Below are 20,241 nucleotides of genomic sequence, written 5' to 3' on the forward strand. Positions count from 1 at the left end.
CCTGCACGCCCCTTACTAGGATTGAGCCCACAACCCAGGCATGTGCCCTGAATGGAACCGTGACCTCCTGGTTCATAGGCCGATGCTCAACCACTGGGCCATGCTGGCCAGGCTGAGTTGTCTTTTTGTTGTTGAGTTATGAGTTCTTTATATATTATGAATACTGGGCCTTTATCAGATACACTAGAGCCCCGGTGCATGAAATTCATGCACTGGGTGGGTGTCCCTCAGCCCAGCCTGCCCCCTCTCACAGTCTGGGAGCCCTCAGGGGATGTCCTACTGACGGCTTAGAGCGGGCCTAAGTCACAATCTGGCCACAGTGGCTCTGAGTACACCCCCCTGGGCGGGTCCACGGGTCCACTGGGGGCCTTGGTCCCGGCCATGGTGCACCTTGGAGCACGCCTCCCTGAGCGGGTCCTTGAGTCCGCTAGGGACCTTGCTCCCAGGGCAGGCGGTGTGGAGGGCCTGCCCGCAAACCCCTGGCAGGAGTGGCCTCGGAGCTGGGCAGTGCCGCACTCCCAGCGGGGGCCTTGCTCCCAGGACAGGAAGGCTCCCAGGACAGGCTGCGTGGTGTGCCTGCCCACGAATCCCTGGAGGGAGTGGCCTGGGAACTGGGTGGCGCTGGGGCTGGGGGCGGGCTCTGAGTGGCCACGGTGCAGCTCGGAGCCCACCCCCAGCGCTGGTGTGTGGTGTGTGTCTGCTGGGGCTGGGGGTGTGCTCTGAGCTGGTCATGACGCAGCCTTCCGAGCTGGTCATGATATCCCGGCCTAATTTGCATATTTCTCTCTTATTATATAGGATAATTTGCAAACATTTTCCTCCATTCTTTAGTTTGTTCTCACCTTCTTGATAATGTTGATGCACAGAAGCTTTTCATTTTTATGAAGTCCAATTTATCTACTACTTTTGCTCGTGCTTTTAATGCCATATCTGAAAATCCATTGCCACATCCCAAGTCATGAAGCCCTATGTTTTCTTCTAAGAGTTTTATAGCATAATATATTATATTTAGGTTGTTGATCTATTCTCATTAGTTTTTATTTATGGTATTTGGTAATGGTCTGAATTCATTATTTTGCCTGTGAATATCTTCTCCCAGCACCATTTGTTGAAGAAGCTATTCTTTCCCCATTTAATGGTCTTGGCATCCTTGCCAAAAATCAACTGACTAGAAATATATAGGCTTATTTCTGGGCTTGGTGTGCATGTCCTAGTTATGTTGGTACCACAATGTTTTGGTTTCTGTGGGTTTGTGGTGAGTTTTGAAATGGGGGAGTGTGAATTCTTCAATTGTGTTCTCATTTTTCAAGATTCTTTGGCTCTTGGTGGCCACTTGCAATTCCATATTAATTTGAGAATCTGCTTTTCCATTTCTGCAAAAAAAAAAAAGATGGTTAGAATTTTGATAGGGATTGTACTGATAGATCCCTTTGGGTAGTATTGCCACCTTAACAATAAATAGTAAGTCTTCCAATATATGAAGATGGCCTGTCTCCATAATTAGGTCTTCTTTCCCATGTTATTCTCACTTAAATAGTGAGCATGGGTAGTCTAAGAATTTTCTTCTCAATCTTGTTGTCAGTGTTTAGTGTGGAAATTCTGAGCTTTCATGTTCTCCTTCAGTTCATAGTGCTTTGCCAAATTTAACTTTTAGTATATTTGGGTACTTTAAGGGAAAGTCAGAGGAAAGTTTTAATAACTTATTATTACTAGTGTTAATCTTGATATATCAGAGATGTTACCATTACCAATGTAATGGTGTGATTTTTTTCAATTGTGTTTTGTTGTTTGAGGGCTTTCTCTACCTCCCACTGGCCTTTTATTTTAGGCAGTAATTGGATTTTTGTTTAGTTAATTGCTGCAGCTGTATGTGTATTTCTTTAAACTTTTTTGAAAACGATTTTTTTCAGTTAACTTAGCTTTCATAGAAAAACATGAAAGCTAAGAGAAGAAAAAAACTAAGGCATGCAATAAAAGTAACCCATAATTCACCATTCATCATTAACCACTGTTAATATTATTTTAGTGTTTCTTTTCTTTTTTGAGAAATGGAGCACACACATTGTACATATACATATACTTTTAACTTTAATCCACTGGACATTTATTATTACCTGCTATGTGTAAGAACTATTCTAGGTCAGACATTATTAAAAATTGGCTGTATGCAGTTTGTATCTTACCTGTTTTTATTTAACATTACACTCTAAGCGAAACCCAGTTCATTAAAATTTATTACAATAGTGCTGTTCATGGCTTCCTGGTCTTTTTCAGTATTTTTTGGTCCTTAAAGCCTGTCTCTATAGGGGAAGCTCAATATGTCACATAGATGAACAGGGAGAGATTTGATTGAAGGGATATAGTGGCTTGGGGTACCATCTCTTCTCCAAAGAAGAGAAACTGTGAAAACTATTGTTCTCTGTTATGGATGCATTATAGTTTATTAATCAATGCTCTAATGCCAGTCATATATATTCTTTCTTTTCTTCAATTTTAAATATTTCTTTGATTAATATCTTTTTACATAAGAATTTGTATCTATATTTGGTTTCATTAGGATTGATTTTTAGAAGTGCAATTACTAGATCAAAGAGTATAAATATTTATAGAACTGTGATATATATTCACAAATCGCTTACTTACCATACCCTGCCTAACATTTAATATTATATTTAAAGAATATAAGTGTTTCTGTTACTACATCACATACATTCCTTAAAAAAACACACCTTTAAGATTACGTATTCATTAAAAATAACAGGCTTTATGGGAAAAATAAGGTTAAGGGTAAACCACTCAAGACCTCTGCAATTTTCAAACAAGTACTAACAAAAGGATAATTGGTACCTTATGAGATACCTTGGATAGCCCAGTCAAGCCACTATAATGGCTGAGGCTGCCTCAGAGGAGAGTCAAATATATTAATACATAACAGGATGGAAATTGCTGGCTTGCATCGCCTTGGAGTAGTGCAGCTGAGGGTGCCTTTCTAAGCTGATGGGGCTGCCATAGAGATGGCACAAGAGGAAGTACAGCTTGCTGGGATCTGGGATCCATGCACAGGCCGGCAGTGCTCCTCTGAGGGGGGATCTCTGAGTTCAGGTGCTCATTTTTAGTTTTCTTAAAATAGGGCTGAGGGGGCTCCTGCCTGCTAGTATCTGAGCCGAGTAAGGGTCTTTTCCTTTCCCACTGGAAATTGTAATTCTTTACCAGCTTTTCCAGTTTCCCTTGCCTGGGAAAATTCAAATGGTAACCCACACAATTTCTATGTTATATGGACAATTGTTATTTTATTTACTAACCACTTATAAGCTAATTGGTGTTCTTATGACAGAACAGACTGTATTTGCTAATTTGATAGGCAAAACTTGGCATCTCATTTTAATGGTTTCTTTGAAAAATACAAACCCTTTCCAGCTAGGAGTTAACTACCTTAGTTAATAAAGAATGTTTATTTCAAAACAGTGTCCTCAAAATCTGTAGTCAGAAAACAGCAACTTGTTTAGCGATTGCATTACAATTTCAATACCTCAATTGCAGTGAATTTCAAATTTTCAATATATTTTGGTGGGTCACAGGGCTCCAAACTGTCAGCAGCTTATGAATATTCATTTATTTGTTGAGGATAGTAGTTATGGTTTTGTAGTGATTCTTATTTGTGGGAATGGCTTCATCCAGGATTATGCAGCATTTAATTACTAGTATACCACCAGAGAAAACATGGATTAGGGGAATCAAGTCAGCTCAAAATTGGGTGTTTTTATGGTGGCATATGCTTATCTGACATAGGCTGGTGGGGAAAAGTTGAAAGTACTGATAAGTAACTGAAGTAATTGGTATTGAGGCCAGTAAGAAGAAAATGAGAAATTATTGGTATAATAAAATGGGAGAAACGAGGATTATAGACACTTGAGAAATGAGCCTAGAGAAAAGCTAGTGTCACAACAATAAAGGGAAGGAGCTAAAGAGCTACTAGCTGTTGAGATATACAGCTCAAGTTTTTGGAGGTGGAGCAATTTACATATTGTTACTGTTCATAGAAATGGATTGCTTTGGTTTGGATAAAAGTTGTTAGGAATTGAAGAATAAAAGGACCATTGAAGGACAGGTTGAGAGTGAGTTGGTCTCAGGGACATTGGAGTCTGTCATAATAAGTCACAGGAGAAGGATGTGTAGAAGTAGAAACCTTATAAATTGGTTCCAGAGTCCTTAGTGAACTAGGTAGCTAAGATAATGGGAGGATAGAAGGTGGCATAGTTTGATGGCATGTGCCTAAATGGAAACAGGACTTTTAATAAGGGTGCTCAAATAATCATCTGAGGAGGTCATAGGGATCCGGGGCAGTGCCCACTGAGGGTAGGAGAATGGGTCATTCGGTCTCTACAGGGCCAGTGATGCTTCAAGAAGGTGAGGTGATTGTGGAAGTCACAGTGGCATTAGGGGATGACAGTATACAGAAGGGTCGTTGAGGAGAAGGGATCATGGATGGACGATCAGGTAAGTAAGCATGCCAGCAAAAGTTGAAGTCCAGATAGGTTTTAGAAGGTTAAGGAAGTTACAGACTCCAATCTTTGCCCAGCCATCAATTAGAATGGTGTGAAGTTGCTCACCGGTGTTCCAAAGAATGTTTACGAGTTAGGAACCAAGGTTTCTATCCAGAATTTGAGTTGGTAGAACAGGAGAGACCTTGAGCAATTTGGGAGAACAGATGTCCCCAGAACGTTGGAAAGGGAATTGGCTGTATCCCTCAGTTTCACGAGAGTAAGAATTTAGAGAATTTCAAGAAGGACATAAACCACAAATTATTAAATGACTGAGTGAATGGCTTGAGGATGTGTTCTCCTTTGTTCTTTATTTCTTTTCTACTTACAGCTCTTTTTAACCTAGCTATTTAAGGCAGTTGAATTTACAGAACTCCTATATGTTCTTGATACTTTGAACTGTGTCTGGGAAACTTAAATATTTACACATTGTTGTTATTATTACCAGTAATAACATTATAACTGCTACTTATTAGGACCAGAGTTCTTTTTCCCTGTGAAAGATGTTTGAAGTGTAAATTCGGAAGTTGTTGATTATGTAAGGTTAATTAGTTTTCCTAAAACTTTTATGTTAGTGCTGGTAACATTCTGTGGTATGTAAGCTTTTTAAGATTAGAACAAAGAGGTAAAATCTGTTGTTGACTCTTTTTTCCCCCCTCTTCAAAAAATTTTTGGTAAACTTTATATGTAATGAAATGCTCAGATTTAATATGTATAGTTGTTTGAGTTTTGGAAAATGCGTACACTACCCCAACTAGAAATAGAGCATTTCCATCATCCCAGAAAGTTCCCTGGTGCCCCTTTGCAATCAGTTTACCAGTCTTCCTCCCACCCTGCTTCCCAGGTAGTCACACTTATCTGACTTCTATCAGAATAAATTAGTTTTGCCTGTTCTAGAACTTTATATAAATAGAATTATATAGTATATACTCTTGTATGTAGCTTCGTTCTTCACTCATACAGTCTTTGAGATTTATCCCTTTTGTTACAAAGCCTCAATAGTTAATTTTCTTAGCAAAATAGTATTCCATTGTACAAATATACCAAAATTGGTTATCCAACATGGACATTTGTATTGTTTCCAGTTTTGGCTATTCTGAATAAAAGTGCTGTGAACATTCATGTACAAGTATTTTATGTGGAAATACATTTTCATTTCTTTTGGATAACTACCTAGGACTGGAATTACTGGGTCATAGAATAGTTGTATGGGTTAACTTTTTGCTTTTTGTCTTGTCTTAATACATTGGCTAGGACCTCCAATACAAGGTTGAATAGAAATGATGAAGTGGACATCTTTGCCTTGTTTCTGATCTTAGAAATAAGAATTTAATAAATCAAGTATATTGATTTTTAAAGGTTAACCTTTCATATACACTTGGTCATGATGTTTTATCCTAATATGTAAAAACCCTGGGTTGTAACGACCAGTAACGACTGAGGCTCAACCAACCTGAAGTCAGTCCTTCAGTCAGCGCTATGGCAATGCAGCGCTGACTGTTTCCGCTGCAGGCATGGTGCCCCAGCAGTGACTGCTGAGGGGGCTGCGAATCAGGGCCAGAGAGAGGCCTGAAGAGAGAAGCAGGGACTGATCCGTTGCCTCTGAGGCAGCTTTTGATCAGCACTTCCCTCTCTCTCTCCCTCCCAGTCTGGCCAGCAGCTGCACCTCTATTTCTCTCCAGGCCTCCACCAGGGCTGCTGATCAGCCCCGCCTTTCTGATCAGGCCCCGTTGATAGGCCCAGAGATGCTGACTGGCAGAGGAACCGACCAATCAGAACCAAATGTGGGTGCTGTGGGGAGCCAATGGCTGCCTAGGAGGTGGAGATTCTGATGCTGACTGGCATAGAAACCGACCAATCAGAACCAAATCTGGGTGCTGTGGGGAGCCAATGGCTGCCTAGGAGGCGGAGCTTTTGATGCTGACTGGCATAGAAACCGACCAATCAGAACCAAATCTGGGTGCTGTGGGGAGCCAATGGCTGCCTAGGAAGTGGAGCTTTTGACACTGACTGGCATAGAAACTGACCAATCAGAACCAAATCTGGGTGCTGCGGGGAGCCAATGGCTGCCAAGGAGGCAGAGCTTTTGACGCTGACTGGCATAGAAACCGACCAATCAGAATCAAACTGGCCAGCAGAGGAAGGCATTTGGGGGCGAGATCAGGCCTGCAGGGGAGGGCAGTTGGGGGCGAGATCAGGCCTGCAGGGGAGGGCAGTTGGGGGCAACCAGGCTGGGAGGGGAGGGCAGTTGGGGGCGAGATCAGGCCGGCAGGGGAGGGCCATTGGGGGCGAGATCAGGCCGGCAGGGGAGGGCATTTGGGGGCAACCAGGCCAGCAGGGGAGGGCATTTAGGGGCGATCAGGCAGGCAGGCAGAGGCAGTTAGGGGCAACCAGGCCGGCAGGGGAGGGCAGTTAGAGGTGATCAGGCTGGCAGGTAGAGGCAGTTAAGGGCAATTGGGCAGGCAGGCAGGTGAGTAGTTAGGACCCAGCAGTCCCAGATTGTGAGAAGGATGTCTGACTGCCGATTTAGGCCTGATCCCACAGGGCCTAAACTGGCAGTTGGACATCCCCCAAGAGGTCCCCAATTGGAGAGGGTGCAGGCTAGGCTGAGGGAACCCCCCCTCCGTCCACAAATTTCGTGCACCGGGCCTCTAGTAATTTTTATATATTGCTGGATTCAGTTTGCTAATGTTTTATGGAGAATGTTTGTACCTATGTTCATTAGAGATGCCTGTCTATAATTTTCTTATGTTTTCGTTAGGTCTTAATATTAGTGTGATGCTGGCCTCATAAAATGAATTAGGAAATATTTTCTTCAACTGTTTTCTAAGAATTTATGTAAGATTGGTATTTTATCTTTTTTAAATGTTTGATAGAATTTATCTGGACCTAGAGCTTTTTAATTATTTGGGTTTTTTAATTCTTTGTCATTTCTGGTAAATTTTGTTTTTCATAGATTTTTCTGTTTTATATGTTATTGAATTTATTGTCATAAACTTTATAATTTTTTAATCTTTTTAACATCTGTAGGATTTGTAATGGTATTCCCTCTTCGTTCCTAATATTGGTAATTTGTATTTTCTTTTTTTTCTTAATCAGTCTTGCAAAGGTTTTAACTATTGATCTTTCCAAATAATCATCTTTTGGCTTTATTCTCTCTTATGGTTAATTTCTTTATCATGGTATTTGATCAGAGAAGGTAACCTGTGTTATTTCTAGTTAGAATCCATTGTTTTTAATGTATATGGTCTAATTCATTAACTCCCCTTGTTTCTTGTCCCACATTGTATTGTTCAAATCATATATGCACACTAAATTTTTATCTGTTTTGATCTTTTGTATTCTGAGAGCTTGTTAGTTTCCCACTATTATTGTGAATTTATTTGTCTGTTCTTGATTTTTTTTTCTATCGGTTTTTGCTTTCTCTATTTGGAACTCTTTTGTTAGTTGTACTACTATATCTTATGTTTTTTATTAATAAGACAGTTTTCTTATTAATAAATTTGATATTAATGGATTTATTGGTGTAAAGTCTTTTACCTTAAGTTCTAGTTTGTCTCATGTTTATTAATAGTGCCTCATCTACTTCTTTGCTTTTCTTCTATTTTTTAACCTATCAAAAATATGCTATTTGCAATTATTATGATTGCTACTGTTTTCTTTGTTCCCAGTTTTCTTGTTGCTTTTCCTCCTTTCTCCCATCTTATTACCCTCTTTCTCCTTTTCTATCTTTCTCTAGCACCTCCAATCCTCCCTCCAGATGTTTACTGGCACTTCCTGTCCTGCCAGCAGGCAGAGCCTTTTGCTGAAGACTTCTAACCTTCTCCCATTGCCTTCAGTACCCTCTATAGGATAAATAAAACAGTGCTACCCAGCCAGTGCAGCAGCTTTCCCCTGTGGAAGCCTCAAATCTTATTTCTGAATTGATGATTATATTAGATTTAGTTCAGAAATGAGACAAACTAATTTTATAGGAACAGTGCCTGTAGCAGTTACTTGTTTCTGTGTCTCCTCTCTTAGGAGTTGTGAGATCCCCATCGTGACTCCTCTGCATACCTGGAGGTGTGAGACCCATGAATAGGCTCAGGCTCAGTACATATGAAGTTTACATTTCATTTGGTTTACCTGTATCTTTTTCCCTCCAATGCGTGAAATACATATGTCATGCATTACTAGAGGGACACCTGAACACAACTTTAAACAACAATAAATCGACTGAAAGTTACTACTTCCTCTTATTCTTTCAGTTATTTTAGATTATCATGGAAAAGTCTCTGTTTGATTCTTTACCTCTCTTAAACACTTGTTAATCCCCCCCCTCCCCCCGCCTTTTTGTAAGGGTTCAAGCTCACTTCTTTGATGAACACTAGTATTTAGCTAGAATTTAGTAGTATTGTTTTATTTTTTAATTGATTTTTGGGGGTTACCTTGTATTTTTTCACAGTTATTACTGATTTTTTATTCAAGAAAGTGATGAACTTAGGCCTTTAAAATTTTTGTTTTAAAAATTGAATCAATTTTAAAGAAAAATATTAAATGCATGAAGGGTGAAGGAGTATGACAAAATTGGAGAATGTGGTATGTGTTGGAAGTTGGATGTGGCCCTGGTTAAAAATGTGGTGTGGGAATGAGTGAAATTTGAGTGACTTCCCCAGCATCTATCAGGTGTCCCAATTATTTCTCCTTTATCTGCAGTACTAACTTGTTGTTTAACGAGTTATTTGTTGAAAATCTACTTTGTGCAGAAAACTGTGTGAGAAAACAAGGAGAAACATGGTTTGCTCCAACTTATAGTCCAGGTAGGGGGGAGGATGTATGTTTGTGCAACAGCTGTTGTGAGTGCTGTGGTCAGTGCTGCCAGAGCCGCCAGGCGTCATGCCTGTGGAGCAGGCTGCTGGCCAAGGTCCTCTCTGGCTGGGGGGCTTGAGGCCTTGGCTCACACTAGTGTTCTCACCCAGGTGCCTTTCTTCCTTCCATTTGACTCTCTCTTCCTAAATCCACATCAGTTCTGGGGGGAGAAGGGGTGTTGTTTGTAGGCGTTACTCTGAGAAGCACTGTGTCCAAAAGGAAGAGGGTCACGTTGGCCCACAGAAGACAGGATGGTTACCAGAGTGCTGGTTCCAGCACCCTGTGTTTAGCCAGATAACTACTTAATTGTTTTGAACCCCAATTTCTTCACCTTTGTGGGTGTTGATGAAGCCCGGTGTTCTTCCTGCTTCATAAGGCAGCACAATGGGAGACATTTGCGATGTGCATTTGTACATCAGTTTTATTTTCACTCTGTTATTTGTACTTGAAATACTGATGGTTAATGATTTTGAGAGTATTTTAGGAGTTTAATTATTTTTTCTTTATTTTTTTTCTAGGTCTCGATGCAGAACTTTATTATGTGAGAAATGACCTTGTTAGTCACTACGCTCTATCCTTTAACCTATTAGTACCCAGTGAGACAAATTTCCTGCACTTCACTTGGCATGCAAAGTCCAAGGTAAGAGCGTGGTCAACCAAAGATGCCAACCTAACCCCACCTAGGCCCAGAAGCTGAGGCAAGGGCTATATCTGAGGGGTGGGCTGCCATCTGCACAAAGGGTCAGTGGGTAGAGGGCTGTAGCAATACTAGGTCCTTTCAGATTTTTATTTTAAATCTTTAGCCTATTCCTCTAGGCTTCCTTAAGTCTTTTAAAATGAGGTAGCCATCATTTATGTGCCTAGCTTATGACAGAACACTTAACATCCCTTCAGGCTTTTCAAGCAGGGATGAAGGTCTAGTTTGAAGGGGCATTTGCACCTGCTAATGACTATGCTGTTATGGTGAAGCAATATGAGTGGGGGTGGGAGAATTGGTGAGATAGATATTTTTGACATGTTTGATATAATGGATATAATTCTCCCATCTATGGAGAAACGGTGAAAGTGAGGTGCAGCTGATTCAGGCACCCATGTGTGCTGTGGCTAAGCTTCCTTAACTGTAAGGCACATCTTGCTTGGTTTGCTGAATTCTTCACATTTCCTCAGACTCCTTGAATACAAATTTTCTCAAAAGTCAAAGAGTGGGAGGCTCAATGTGGAGCCCACCTCCTCCGTTCAGCTTTATATATAGGCTTCTGAGTAGGATTTTATTTGGGAAATAAAAATAAATTTGCTACTAAAAAACAAATAAGAATACCTATTCTCAGAGTGTGTGTTTTTTTTAAATATATTTTTTATTGATTTCAGAGAGTAAGAATAGGGAGAAAGAGAAAAGGGGTATGGGAGGGGGAGAGAGAGAGTGAGAGAAACATCAATCAGTGATGAGAGAGAATCATTGATCGGCTGCTTCCTGCACACCCCCAACTGGGGATCGAGCTGAAACCTGGACATGTGCCCTGACTGGGAATCGAACCTTGACCTCCTGGTTCATAGGCCAACGCTCAACCGCTGAGCCACGCCAGTCTGACTGGAGTGTTTTTTTTTAAGTATTGTAAAGTGGTGGCTGTTCTGTATTTTTGCAAAGTCTTTTAAATTTGACCACTTTAATATGGATTTTTATTTCTACTTGTAAAGCAATAGTGGTTTTTGGGAAAATTCAAATATTATAGAATTGTTTTAAGAACTTTTAAAACTTTGTAGATCTGTACCCAGAAGTAATAATTGTTTATAGTTTGGTATACTTCAAGGCTCATTTTTTCTCCCTCTTTTAAACAAAAAGGGGATTTTATGACACATGTGTTGTACAGTATTTCCCCCCTACCTAATACTATATCTTGGCATTTTTCCATTTCTCTACTTATAGATTTAACTCATTCTCTTTAGTGGCTTTGTAATATGATATTGTAAGGAAGTATAATTTATAGTTATTTAAGTGCCTCATTGACACATGGATTTTTAATAGCATTTTACTATTTCAAACAGTGCTTCCTTTCACTCCTACAAATAGTTTCCCTCACTTCGTTTGGCAGGCAGAATCCATGGTAACAGGATGATGAAAACAACTGGTAGTTGCTGTTTCTGCCTTTGTTATTGATGACTATAAAAACTTAGAAAAAATTGTGTGTGTGTGTGTGTGTGTGTGTGTATGTGTGTATGTGTACACATTAAGAACATCTTTGTTCAGAAATTTTTGTGCATTTGTGGCATTATTTCTGAATAGTAAATTATCACTAAGAAATGATTAGGTCAAAAACATTTATGTTTAAAAAATCTTGATTGACAGTGCCACATTATTTCTCCCTTCCCTCTCCCAAGATGGTACCAATGAACCAATATTCCTTACAAAGTGAGTAAGTATAAATAAAAATGATTATAAAAATAGGCATATATTCTTATTATTATATACTAGAGGCCCGGTGCATGAAATTCGTGCACAGTTACGGTCCCTAGGCCTGGCTGGCTATTGAATTGTGAGTGTATGGCATGGAAGGGCAGGTCCCAGCTGACCTCTGGGCCTGAGCAGTACCTGGGCTCCACACCCCCACTTGTCCCCCTCTGCCTGAGTCACAGTGCCCAAGTCCCTACGCTGAGATGTGGTAAGTGCGGCTAGACACCGTGGGCCGGGTTGCAGCATGGACCTCTGGGTTGCCCAGCTGCATTGCACGGAAGCCAGGCGGGCAGCACGCTCTCTCCCAGTCAGCCTTGGCAGACCAGCTCCTGCGCGAACCCATGGTGAGCCCAGCCAGCCCCTGCGGTCTCAGAAGCCCATTGGGGCCAGCAGCACCTCCACTGCCATCCGCTGCCAGTGCCTCACCGCCGACACCCACCATGTTCTGTGCCACCCCCTGGTGGTCAGTGCACGTCATAGCAAGCGGTCAAACTCCTGGTGGAGGGGACAATACGCATATTAGTCTTTTATTATATAGGATATATTCCATTGATTTCAGAGAGGAAAGGAGAGGGAGAGAGAGAGAGAAACATCAATGATGAGAGAGAATCATGGATTGGCTGCCTCCTGCATGCCCCACACTGGGGATCAAGACCACAACCTGGGCATGTGCCCTGACAGGGAGTCAAACCTTGACCTCCTGAGTCATCAGTCCATTTTCAGCCACTTAGCCACACCCGCTGGGCTCTTGTTCTTATTTTAAAGGAGAGAGAATTAACACTCCAGAGGTCAACTTGCCCAAAACAGCCAAATTTTGCAGTGACAGAGTCGGAGGGAGGGAGGGGGACCGGTTCTAAACACACACTCATGAGACATTGTCTCTGGCTCTTTAAGCAGCTCTTCTTTGAGGCCCTCAGATTTCTCACATGACCCCCCACTCTCCCTACCTCCCATCAGAGCTGAAGAGGGTGGGGGATGGGAAGGGCCATCTGTGGTTCACCTGAGAGGGGTATGGGAGGGGAGGGAGGGGCAAAGCTGGGAGCACTACAGATCCAGGGTGGGAGTTAGAGGCATTGATTGATCTGAATGCTGATTGCCCTGTCCCAGCTTCTCAGGAGTGTTTTTTTCTATGCAAGCACTGCAAGCTTTGCCTTAGGCGGCGGGACTTGGGGCTGGTCTCCGCCATTCTGTTCTGTGGTGCGGGATCGTCTCTGTCCTGGAAACTGGAGTCGGGGATTGGAGTCAGACCACCTGGGGAAGCCCTTTGCATTGGACCCTGAGACCTTTTGTGTCACCCGTGACCTGGTTCTGGGCACAGCTGATCTGCGTGTCCAAAAGGGAGCTTCATTTTCCTAGTTTTCAACGTTTGCTTTCCATAATACTGTACATTCTGTTGTTTTTTTGTACCAAAACTAAAACCATTTGCTTGTTTCCAATAAGTACTTGTCATCACTGAGGAGAGCTTGGGGGGCGGGGCCGCGAGGAGGGATTAGGGCAGCCAGCTGGGAATGACCCGCCTCCTGGACCTCAGTGGGAGGCTAGTCCTGAACATTCCATATCCCTCATGTGGAGCTCAAACTAAGGTCTGAGTTTTACAGTCAGACCCTGAAAACAGACAGCCCCCTGCCAGCAGCTGCGGGAGACCCTGTCTTCCCAGGGGCCCAGCGGAGCATGAGGCCTCCTCACCCCTCTCCCCCAAATCATTCCTCAAACTCTGGCTTCCCTCCAGTACACCCCAAAGCCACCACCTCGGCTGCCACAGCTTCCACTGTCTCTGCATCGCCCTTGGGGAGGGTGCTGTCGCCTCCTGCTGTCTCCCTGCTTCCTCTTCCCCTTCAGCCTGCTCCTGACACAGAAGCCAGCGGGTCCTCACCTAAAGACCCGGTGCCTCCCCCTGCACTCAGGGGACGCCAGGTTCTCACAGGCCCTGGATCCCTGCAGGATGTGCCCCTGACCCAGCCTTGACCCCCTTCGCGTTTGGCCTCTTGCTCGTCCTGCTGCCTCTCCATAGGCTGTGCCCTCTGCCCGATGCCCTTATCCAGGCATCCGCCTGGCTCTCCTCCCTCAGTCCATTTTCCCTCAGTGAGCCTCCGTTTGCCCCTCCCTCGTGGAGCCCCTATGTGGCTTCATTCCCATGTTTTCATGGTGTTCATGCCCTCTAACAGCTGCACCGCATGTCTGTCTGAGGCTGTTTCCTCCCTGCATCCCTGTCCTCTCCTGGTGGAACACACAATCTGTAGGACAGGGTGGCTGGTTCCTTGCTGCTCTGCAAGCACCCAGGCATCGGCTAGGGCGCAGAGGCTAGGTAATGGAGACGACACAGGATTTGGACCACAGGAGCCACCGTATCCGCCTGTCGTCTCTCAGCCTTTCTCCGCTGCTCTGGAGAAGGCGGGGCGGAGGCTTCCGGTGGGCAGCACCACGCACCGGAATAGGCCAAGGTTTGCAGTGGTAGCTCTTTGGACACCGGAAGTGCTGCAGTCTCTCCCTCTCCCGAGCCGCTGTCACCCCGGGGGTTAGGGCTGCCCTGAAAGTTCTCTGCGTGCCTCCCATCCGCGGCAAACATGGCAGTGGACTCGGTGATGGAATTGATATTTTTAGATACTTTTAAACACCCCAGCTGAGGTAAGACTTCACTTCTTGATTCTGACTGCTTCTCGTCTGTGGGACATGGTGGCCAGGACATTTCTCTGCGTTATCTTAGGCTCCTGCGTCTTTGGTTGAGTTGGCTGTTCTGCTTTGATCCCCTGCCCGCTTAAGCCTGTCAACTTTGGGCCTTGAAAAAATATCTTGGTTCTCAGGTTTAGCTCAGGTGGTGTTTGGGAGGGTCTCAGACGGCCTGTGTGTGGCAGCAGTTAGGAGACCGAGCAGGTCACCATGGCTTCGTGATTCCTAAATCCCTCCTCCCAGGGCCTTTTTCTAAGGGGAGTTAGGTTGCCCAGATGTGACACTCATTCGGTTTAGGATTCACCCATTAGGACATGACATAGTTGCACAGAATGGCTTTTGTGTGCAGGATACCTGCGAGGAGGGGAATCAGTGGTGAAAGGAACCAATGGTGGACTTGGAACCCCCAGACAGGGAACCTTGCTCACTCCCCGTATGTCTCCCCACTGCACTCCCTGCATGTCTCCCTCAGCACCCAGCCATGAAGGAAGCCAAGCCTCCTGCCTGCTCTGCGGGCTCCGTGGCTATGGCGGATGCTGCCATCTTTGTGGCTATGGGCGCCGCCATTTTGTTGTGGAGTGACGGTTAATTTGCATATTTCCCTTTTATTAGATAGGATACCCATGCATACTTTATAGAAACAGTACACACATACAAATTATGCACTAAAACATAGCTGCAGGAATGTCGTGGTAAAGTTGTTCGTTGGATCCTGGGTAAAGCATGTATGCCTTACTGCCTGGGGCACCCCAGCTGTCCAACATTGTTGCCTTGGGGTATTCTAATTTGGGGGGTGCTTTTTTAGGAGTGGATAGATGCAGAAACAGAGGTGACGAGAGAAAAATTAATGTGAAATAATTAAGAACATTTAGTACATAATAACCTGGATGTGGTATAAATAATTAAAAAAAGTTCACTTGAGACATTTTAACCTGAATGTGTCCGTTTCAATGAGTGTGCACCTGAATTCTTCAAGGAAACCGGGCTTACACATTTTTCAGTATAAAGATTATGTAACCTTATTTGGAGGGGTCTGGTAAACTTAATTTTGACTATTACAAACATAAAGAAAAATTATAAGTATAGTAAAAAGAATTCTCATATATTCTTTACCCAGATTCACTAGTTGTTACTGGTTTGTTCCACTTACTTACTTTATTATTCATTCTATCTTTCTTTCTCCCCACTCTCATGTGACCACACTTTTTCCTCCTTGAACTGTGTGGAAGGGAATTGCAAGCATCACATCCCTTTAACCTTAAATACATCAGGGTATATTTTCTAAGAATAAGGACATTCTTTACATAACATGGTCAAAGTCAGTAAACTTAACACTGATACAATAACACTATTTTACCACAGGACTCACATTTTGTCAATTATCCCAATCTTTATAGCTCTTTTTTTCCCCACCCAATTTAGGATCATGCATGCAATTAGTTGATATCCCTTTATTCCCCTCTTAAACTGGATATATCCGTGGCCTTTGTTTGTGTTTCTTGACCTTGACACTTTGGAAACATACAGGCTAGTTACTTTGTAGACAGTCCTTCATTTTGAGTTGTCTGAGGTATCCTCTTGATTCAATTCAGGAATGTCTCTGGCTGTAAACACCACAGAAGTGCTGTTCTTCACAGTGCACACACTGCCAGCTTGTTCCATTGCTGGTGCTGTTAGCGCTGATCACCCAGTTCACCAGGTTTTTCACACTGCAGTTTTCTTCTTTGTGATGGATAAGTAATTGTGGAGAGAGAATTTGAAATTGTTTTTTAAAAATCCCATTCCAGTCAGCAGATGACTGGATCAGAAAACTATGGTACATCTACACAATGGAATACTATGCTGCCATAAAAAAGAAGGAATTACTACCATTTGTAGGCACCTGGATGGAATTAGAGAACATTATGCTAAGTAAAATAAGCCAGTCAATGAAAGAAAAATACCACATGATCTCACTCATTTGGGGATAATGAAAAACATTATAAACTGATGAACAAAAAGATAGATACAGAAGCAGTAAAGCATCAAACAGACTGTCAAATTACAGTGGTAAGGTTAGGGAGAGGTGGGGGAATTAAGAGATCAACTGAAGGACTTATATGCATGCATATAAGAGTAACCAAAGGATGCAAAACATTGGGGGGTGAGGGCATGTATGGGAGTGGGGTGGGGGGGGCAATGGTAAGATATGTACACATATAATACCTTAATAAAAAAAAAAAATCCCATTTCTTATCACACTTTTAACCACTAGTTTTTGCATATCTGCTAAAAATAGGTTTCACTTTCCAGCCAGTGCTGTCATGGAGAGTAGTGTGTTCCCTCTCGGGGGAAGCAGTCAGATCTGCACTGGGCAGCCACGTGGTAAAACTGTTGTAGAAGGAATTCAAGCGTTAGTGGAGTGGCGGGTCTTGAATTTTAAGTTTCCCTGCAACTCTGAGATCCACTTTCTGTGAACAGCTTTCAGGCAGAGAAGCTTCTATGTTCTCCAAAAAAACTGATAGGTAAATCAATCCTTTGTTACCTTTTCTACCTTTAATGTTGATGGATATAAAAACAAGTAATAGATGGATTTTTAAAATAGAGAAAAATGTAATGAAGTAGTAGAGATTCTATTCTAGGTACTTTATTAAACTTGAACAAGGTGACTATTTCTGGGCCCACTTAGGAAAAAAGAATGCTGATATATTATGAGACTGTTTCCTGGGCAAGTGTTATGGGGGGACCTGTAGCTAAAAAGACAACGTGGGATGTCACAGTTACAATTGAACTAAACTAAACTATGGGGAGAAGTGGGGGGCATATTTAATACTTTCAACAATAAAGATTAATACACACACACACACACACACACACACACACACTGATGATTTTATTTGGAATTAGTTTCAGGGATCTGACATCACTCTTAGAGGGTGCATGAGGAGTTTTTAGGAGCCTGTCATGGGAGAAACTTGGAGTAGAAGAGCGTAGATAGAAGAAGGGGCTCAGATGAACACACGTTTGAATGGGAAGTAGTGTCGGCCTGGGGTACATGTTGCATAGCTCTATTGTACATCCATTTTCTTCACATTATCGTGTACAGCATAATTTCTAAACTACTTCTGTGGCAGATATTAAATACTATCATTAGTGCACATTTGGTGTTTAATTGCTGGTAGGACATTCCTGGAACTGCAGAAGTTCCCTGACTTGTTGGAGGGTGTCACCATCTAGTTACATGGCTAGGCCAGAAGCCCAGACTGGATCCTAGACTAACCCTCTTAGACCTTTAAAGTCTAGTTGCTTCTTTCTCATAATTACACCTTAAATTAATTTCCTCCCTATGTCGGGACCTAATGCCTCATCCTTAGTTTTGGACCTTAATTTATTTCTTACCTACATATGCAAATGATCTTGTGAATGGTTTTGCCTCTGGATGGCCTTTTGGTGCACCCAACACAAAGCTGCTCCAGGTTCTCAGTTGCCACCAGAATCAAGTTCTGGTTTCTTAGGAAGCCTTCATGATCTCATCCCTGCCTTTCCCTTCTGTGTCCTCTCCAGCTAATTGGTTAGTGCCATTTTGTCTGTTCAGCAATTTCTTGAATGCCCTGTGCTCTGTTACATTGCTGCTATTGGCTCTGCTAGAAATGTGCTTTCTTCATTCTTTATCTCATTAACTCCCACTTATCTCATAAAACCATAAGACTTGGTGTCACCTCTCCTTGGCGGTGTCAGTGCCCTTTTCTGTACCCACAATACGTTGCTCTTTCCTCCCCCATAGCCCTCATCATGTTCTAAGTGTGTTGTAGTAGTTATTTCTTTTCTGCGTTCCTCCTCGATGCTCAGCACCCCAAGGTGGGAATCCCTTTCATATTTCTCTGTGTCCTCTGTGCCTGCTGTGACACCTGGTACTCCTTAACTGACTGCAGAAGAGATGCTCCTTACAGGTGCTCCTTAACTGACTGCAGAAGAGATGCTGGGGGTAAAAGCCACAGGGCACAGCTCATCAGACAGGGAACTTGTGGACAGTAGAGCTTTTTAGAATTATAGTGTGCTCCTTTAGGAGCTGTGAATTTCCTGTTTCTAGGAGCATGAAAACATAGCCTGGGTACATTTGACACCAGTTGCACACGTGGGCTTTTTCAGGTGTTTTACTCTGAATAAAGTTGTAAATGTGAATAAATGAATGGAATTCATAGCTTGACTATATAGCTAAACTAATTTCACAAGTTCATGTGTAACAGGTATAAGAATTTAGAGAAAAGTAATCATCTTGTATCTTAAAACATTTTATAATAAAAAAAAATTCTAAGAAGTGTGTGTGTGTGTGTGTGTGTGAGAGAGAGAGAGAGAGAGAGCGAGAGAGAGAGAGAGAGAATCTCGTTTCAGGCTTTGGCCACCATTGCAGCTCATAATTCCAGTTTTAGGTCATAATCTCTGGTGATTTTAGCACAGTTGATGAATTGAAGTTTTTTATTTTCAAAATTAATCTTTTAAATATTTGATATATGCTCATAGTACAAAATTCAAAAGGCACAAGGGGTATATAGTGAAAAATAAGTCTCTTGCTCCTTCTTAGTACCACCCCAAGCCATCCAGCCACCTAGTCCCCTTCCCCTTGGCAACCACTGTTACCTGATTCTAACCTCCCCTTCTGGAGATGATCTGTCCATGGATAAGGTGTGTATGTGTGTGTGTATTTTTGAACAAGTAATATACTGCATATTTTCCAATGTATCCTGGTAAAGTGTCTCATTGCTTATACAGTTGAATTTTTCCTCCCTCTAGATATCTATATCAGATACAATTATACAGTTGTACTTTGGTTTATCGATCAGTTATTATAAGAGGAAACTAAGACTCATATTTGGGAGGAAGCAGGAAGTAGAGTTGACTTGAAATGGGAAAGTCATGCAAGAAGACAGGAGGGACATAGAGAAGGTTCTTCACCTGGTCATGTTGGCCCTGGGATGCAGTCATGAGCTTTCACAAGGAGGGCCATGGCTCCCAAGCTCCAACACTTTATCAGAAACTCTTGGTTCTTGCCTTTTAAGACCGTGCCAGAAGATGCAATATTTGCTTCCAAAGATCCCTGGGCTCGTTGGTATGTCAGTTCACATTGTAGAAATTTTAACATTCGTTTTCACACATCAAAGCTTTTGCTCATAGTGCTGTTCTTTAGTGTTTACACAACTCTGTTTTGTCTTGCCAAACAGACTGGTCTCCTTGGAGGCTGGAGCTGAATCTTATTTTCGATATGTGTCACATTGCCGTAGTGAGTGGTGGATAAATACCATTGGCTAATTGCATTTCCAGATGGGATGAGAACTGTGATATTGCTTCTGTTTCACAAGGCCACACACTTTAAAAAAAGCAAAAGCTACTGGGTTGTTTTAACAAATAATTAGTTTCTTCTGTATTCTGGAACATTCTCCTATGTCCAGAAAAAAAACAACCCTGCATTTGTTAAGTGTCTATATTTTAGATAGCTGAAATGCAAAAATATATGAAAGGGTAGCAGAATACCTCCCCTACACATACCACCCCATAGCTGTTCTCTGGTTTCAGGAATTTTTCATCATTGTCAAGAGGGTTTGAGGGAACTCGTTCAGCGTTCCAACAGCAGCTCCGGGGAGCAGTCTGCAGTGTCCCCAGCAGAGTAAGGCTTCTGTGAGAAATTCAGAGAAATTAAAATGCTGTTAGGCTGTAGGCAAAGGTATTCACTTTAAATCTGTACTATGTTTCAGAAGGAAA

General features: G+C 42.5%; 1 protein-coding gene across 2 annotated transcripts in view; it reads left to right on the forward strand.

Annotated features, from left to right (window-relative positions):
- RYK (receptor like tyrosine kinase) overlaps positions 1–20,241 on the forward strand; it is a 96,325-nt gene that overhangs the window by 19,859 nt on the left and 56,225 nt on the right. For both annotated transcript variants that reach the window (XM_080671961.1, XM_080671962.1), the window contains exon 2: positions 9,908–10,029. In XM_080671961.1, the coding sequence (XP_080528087.1) occupies positions 9,908–10,029 (122 nt within the window). The remainder of the gene's footprint in view (positions 1–9,907; positions 10,030–20,241) is intronic.

Source organism: Plecotus auritus (genome assembly GCF_963455305.1).
Source record: "Plecotus auritus genome assembly, chromosome: 6".
NCBI classification, from domain to species: domain Eukaryota; kingdom Metazoa; phylum Chordata; class Mammalia; order Chiroptera; family Vespertilionidae; genus Plecotus; species Plecotus auritus.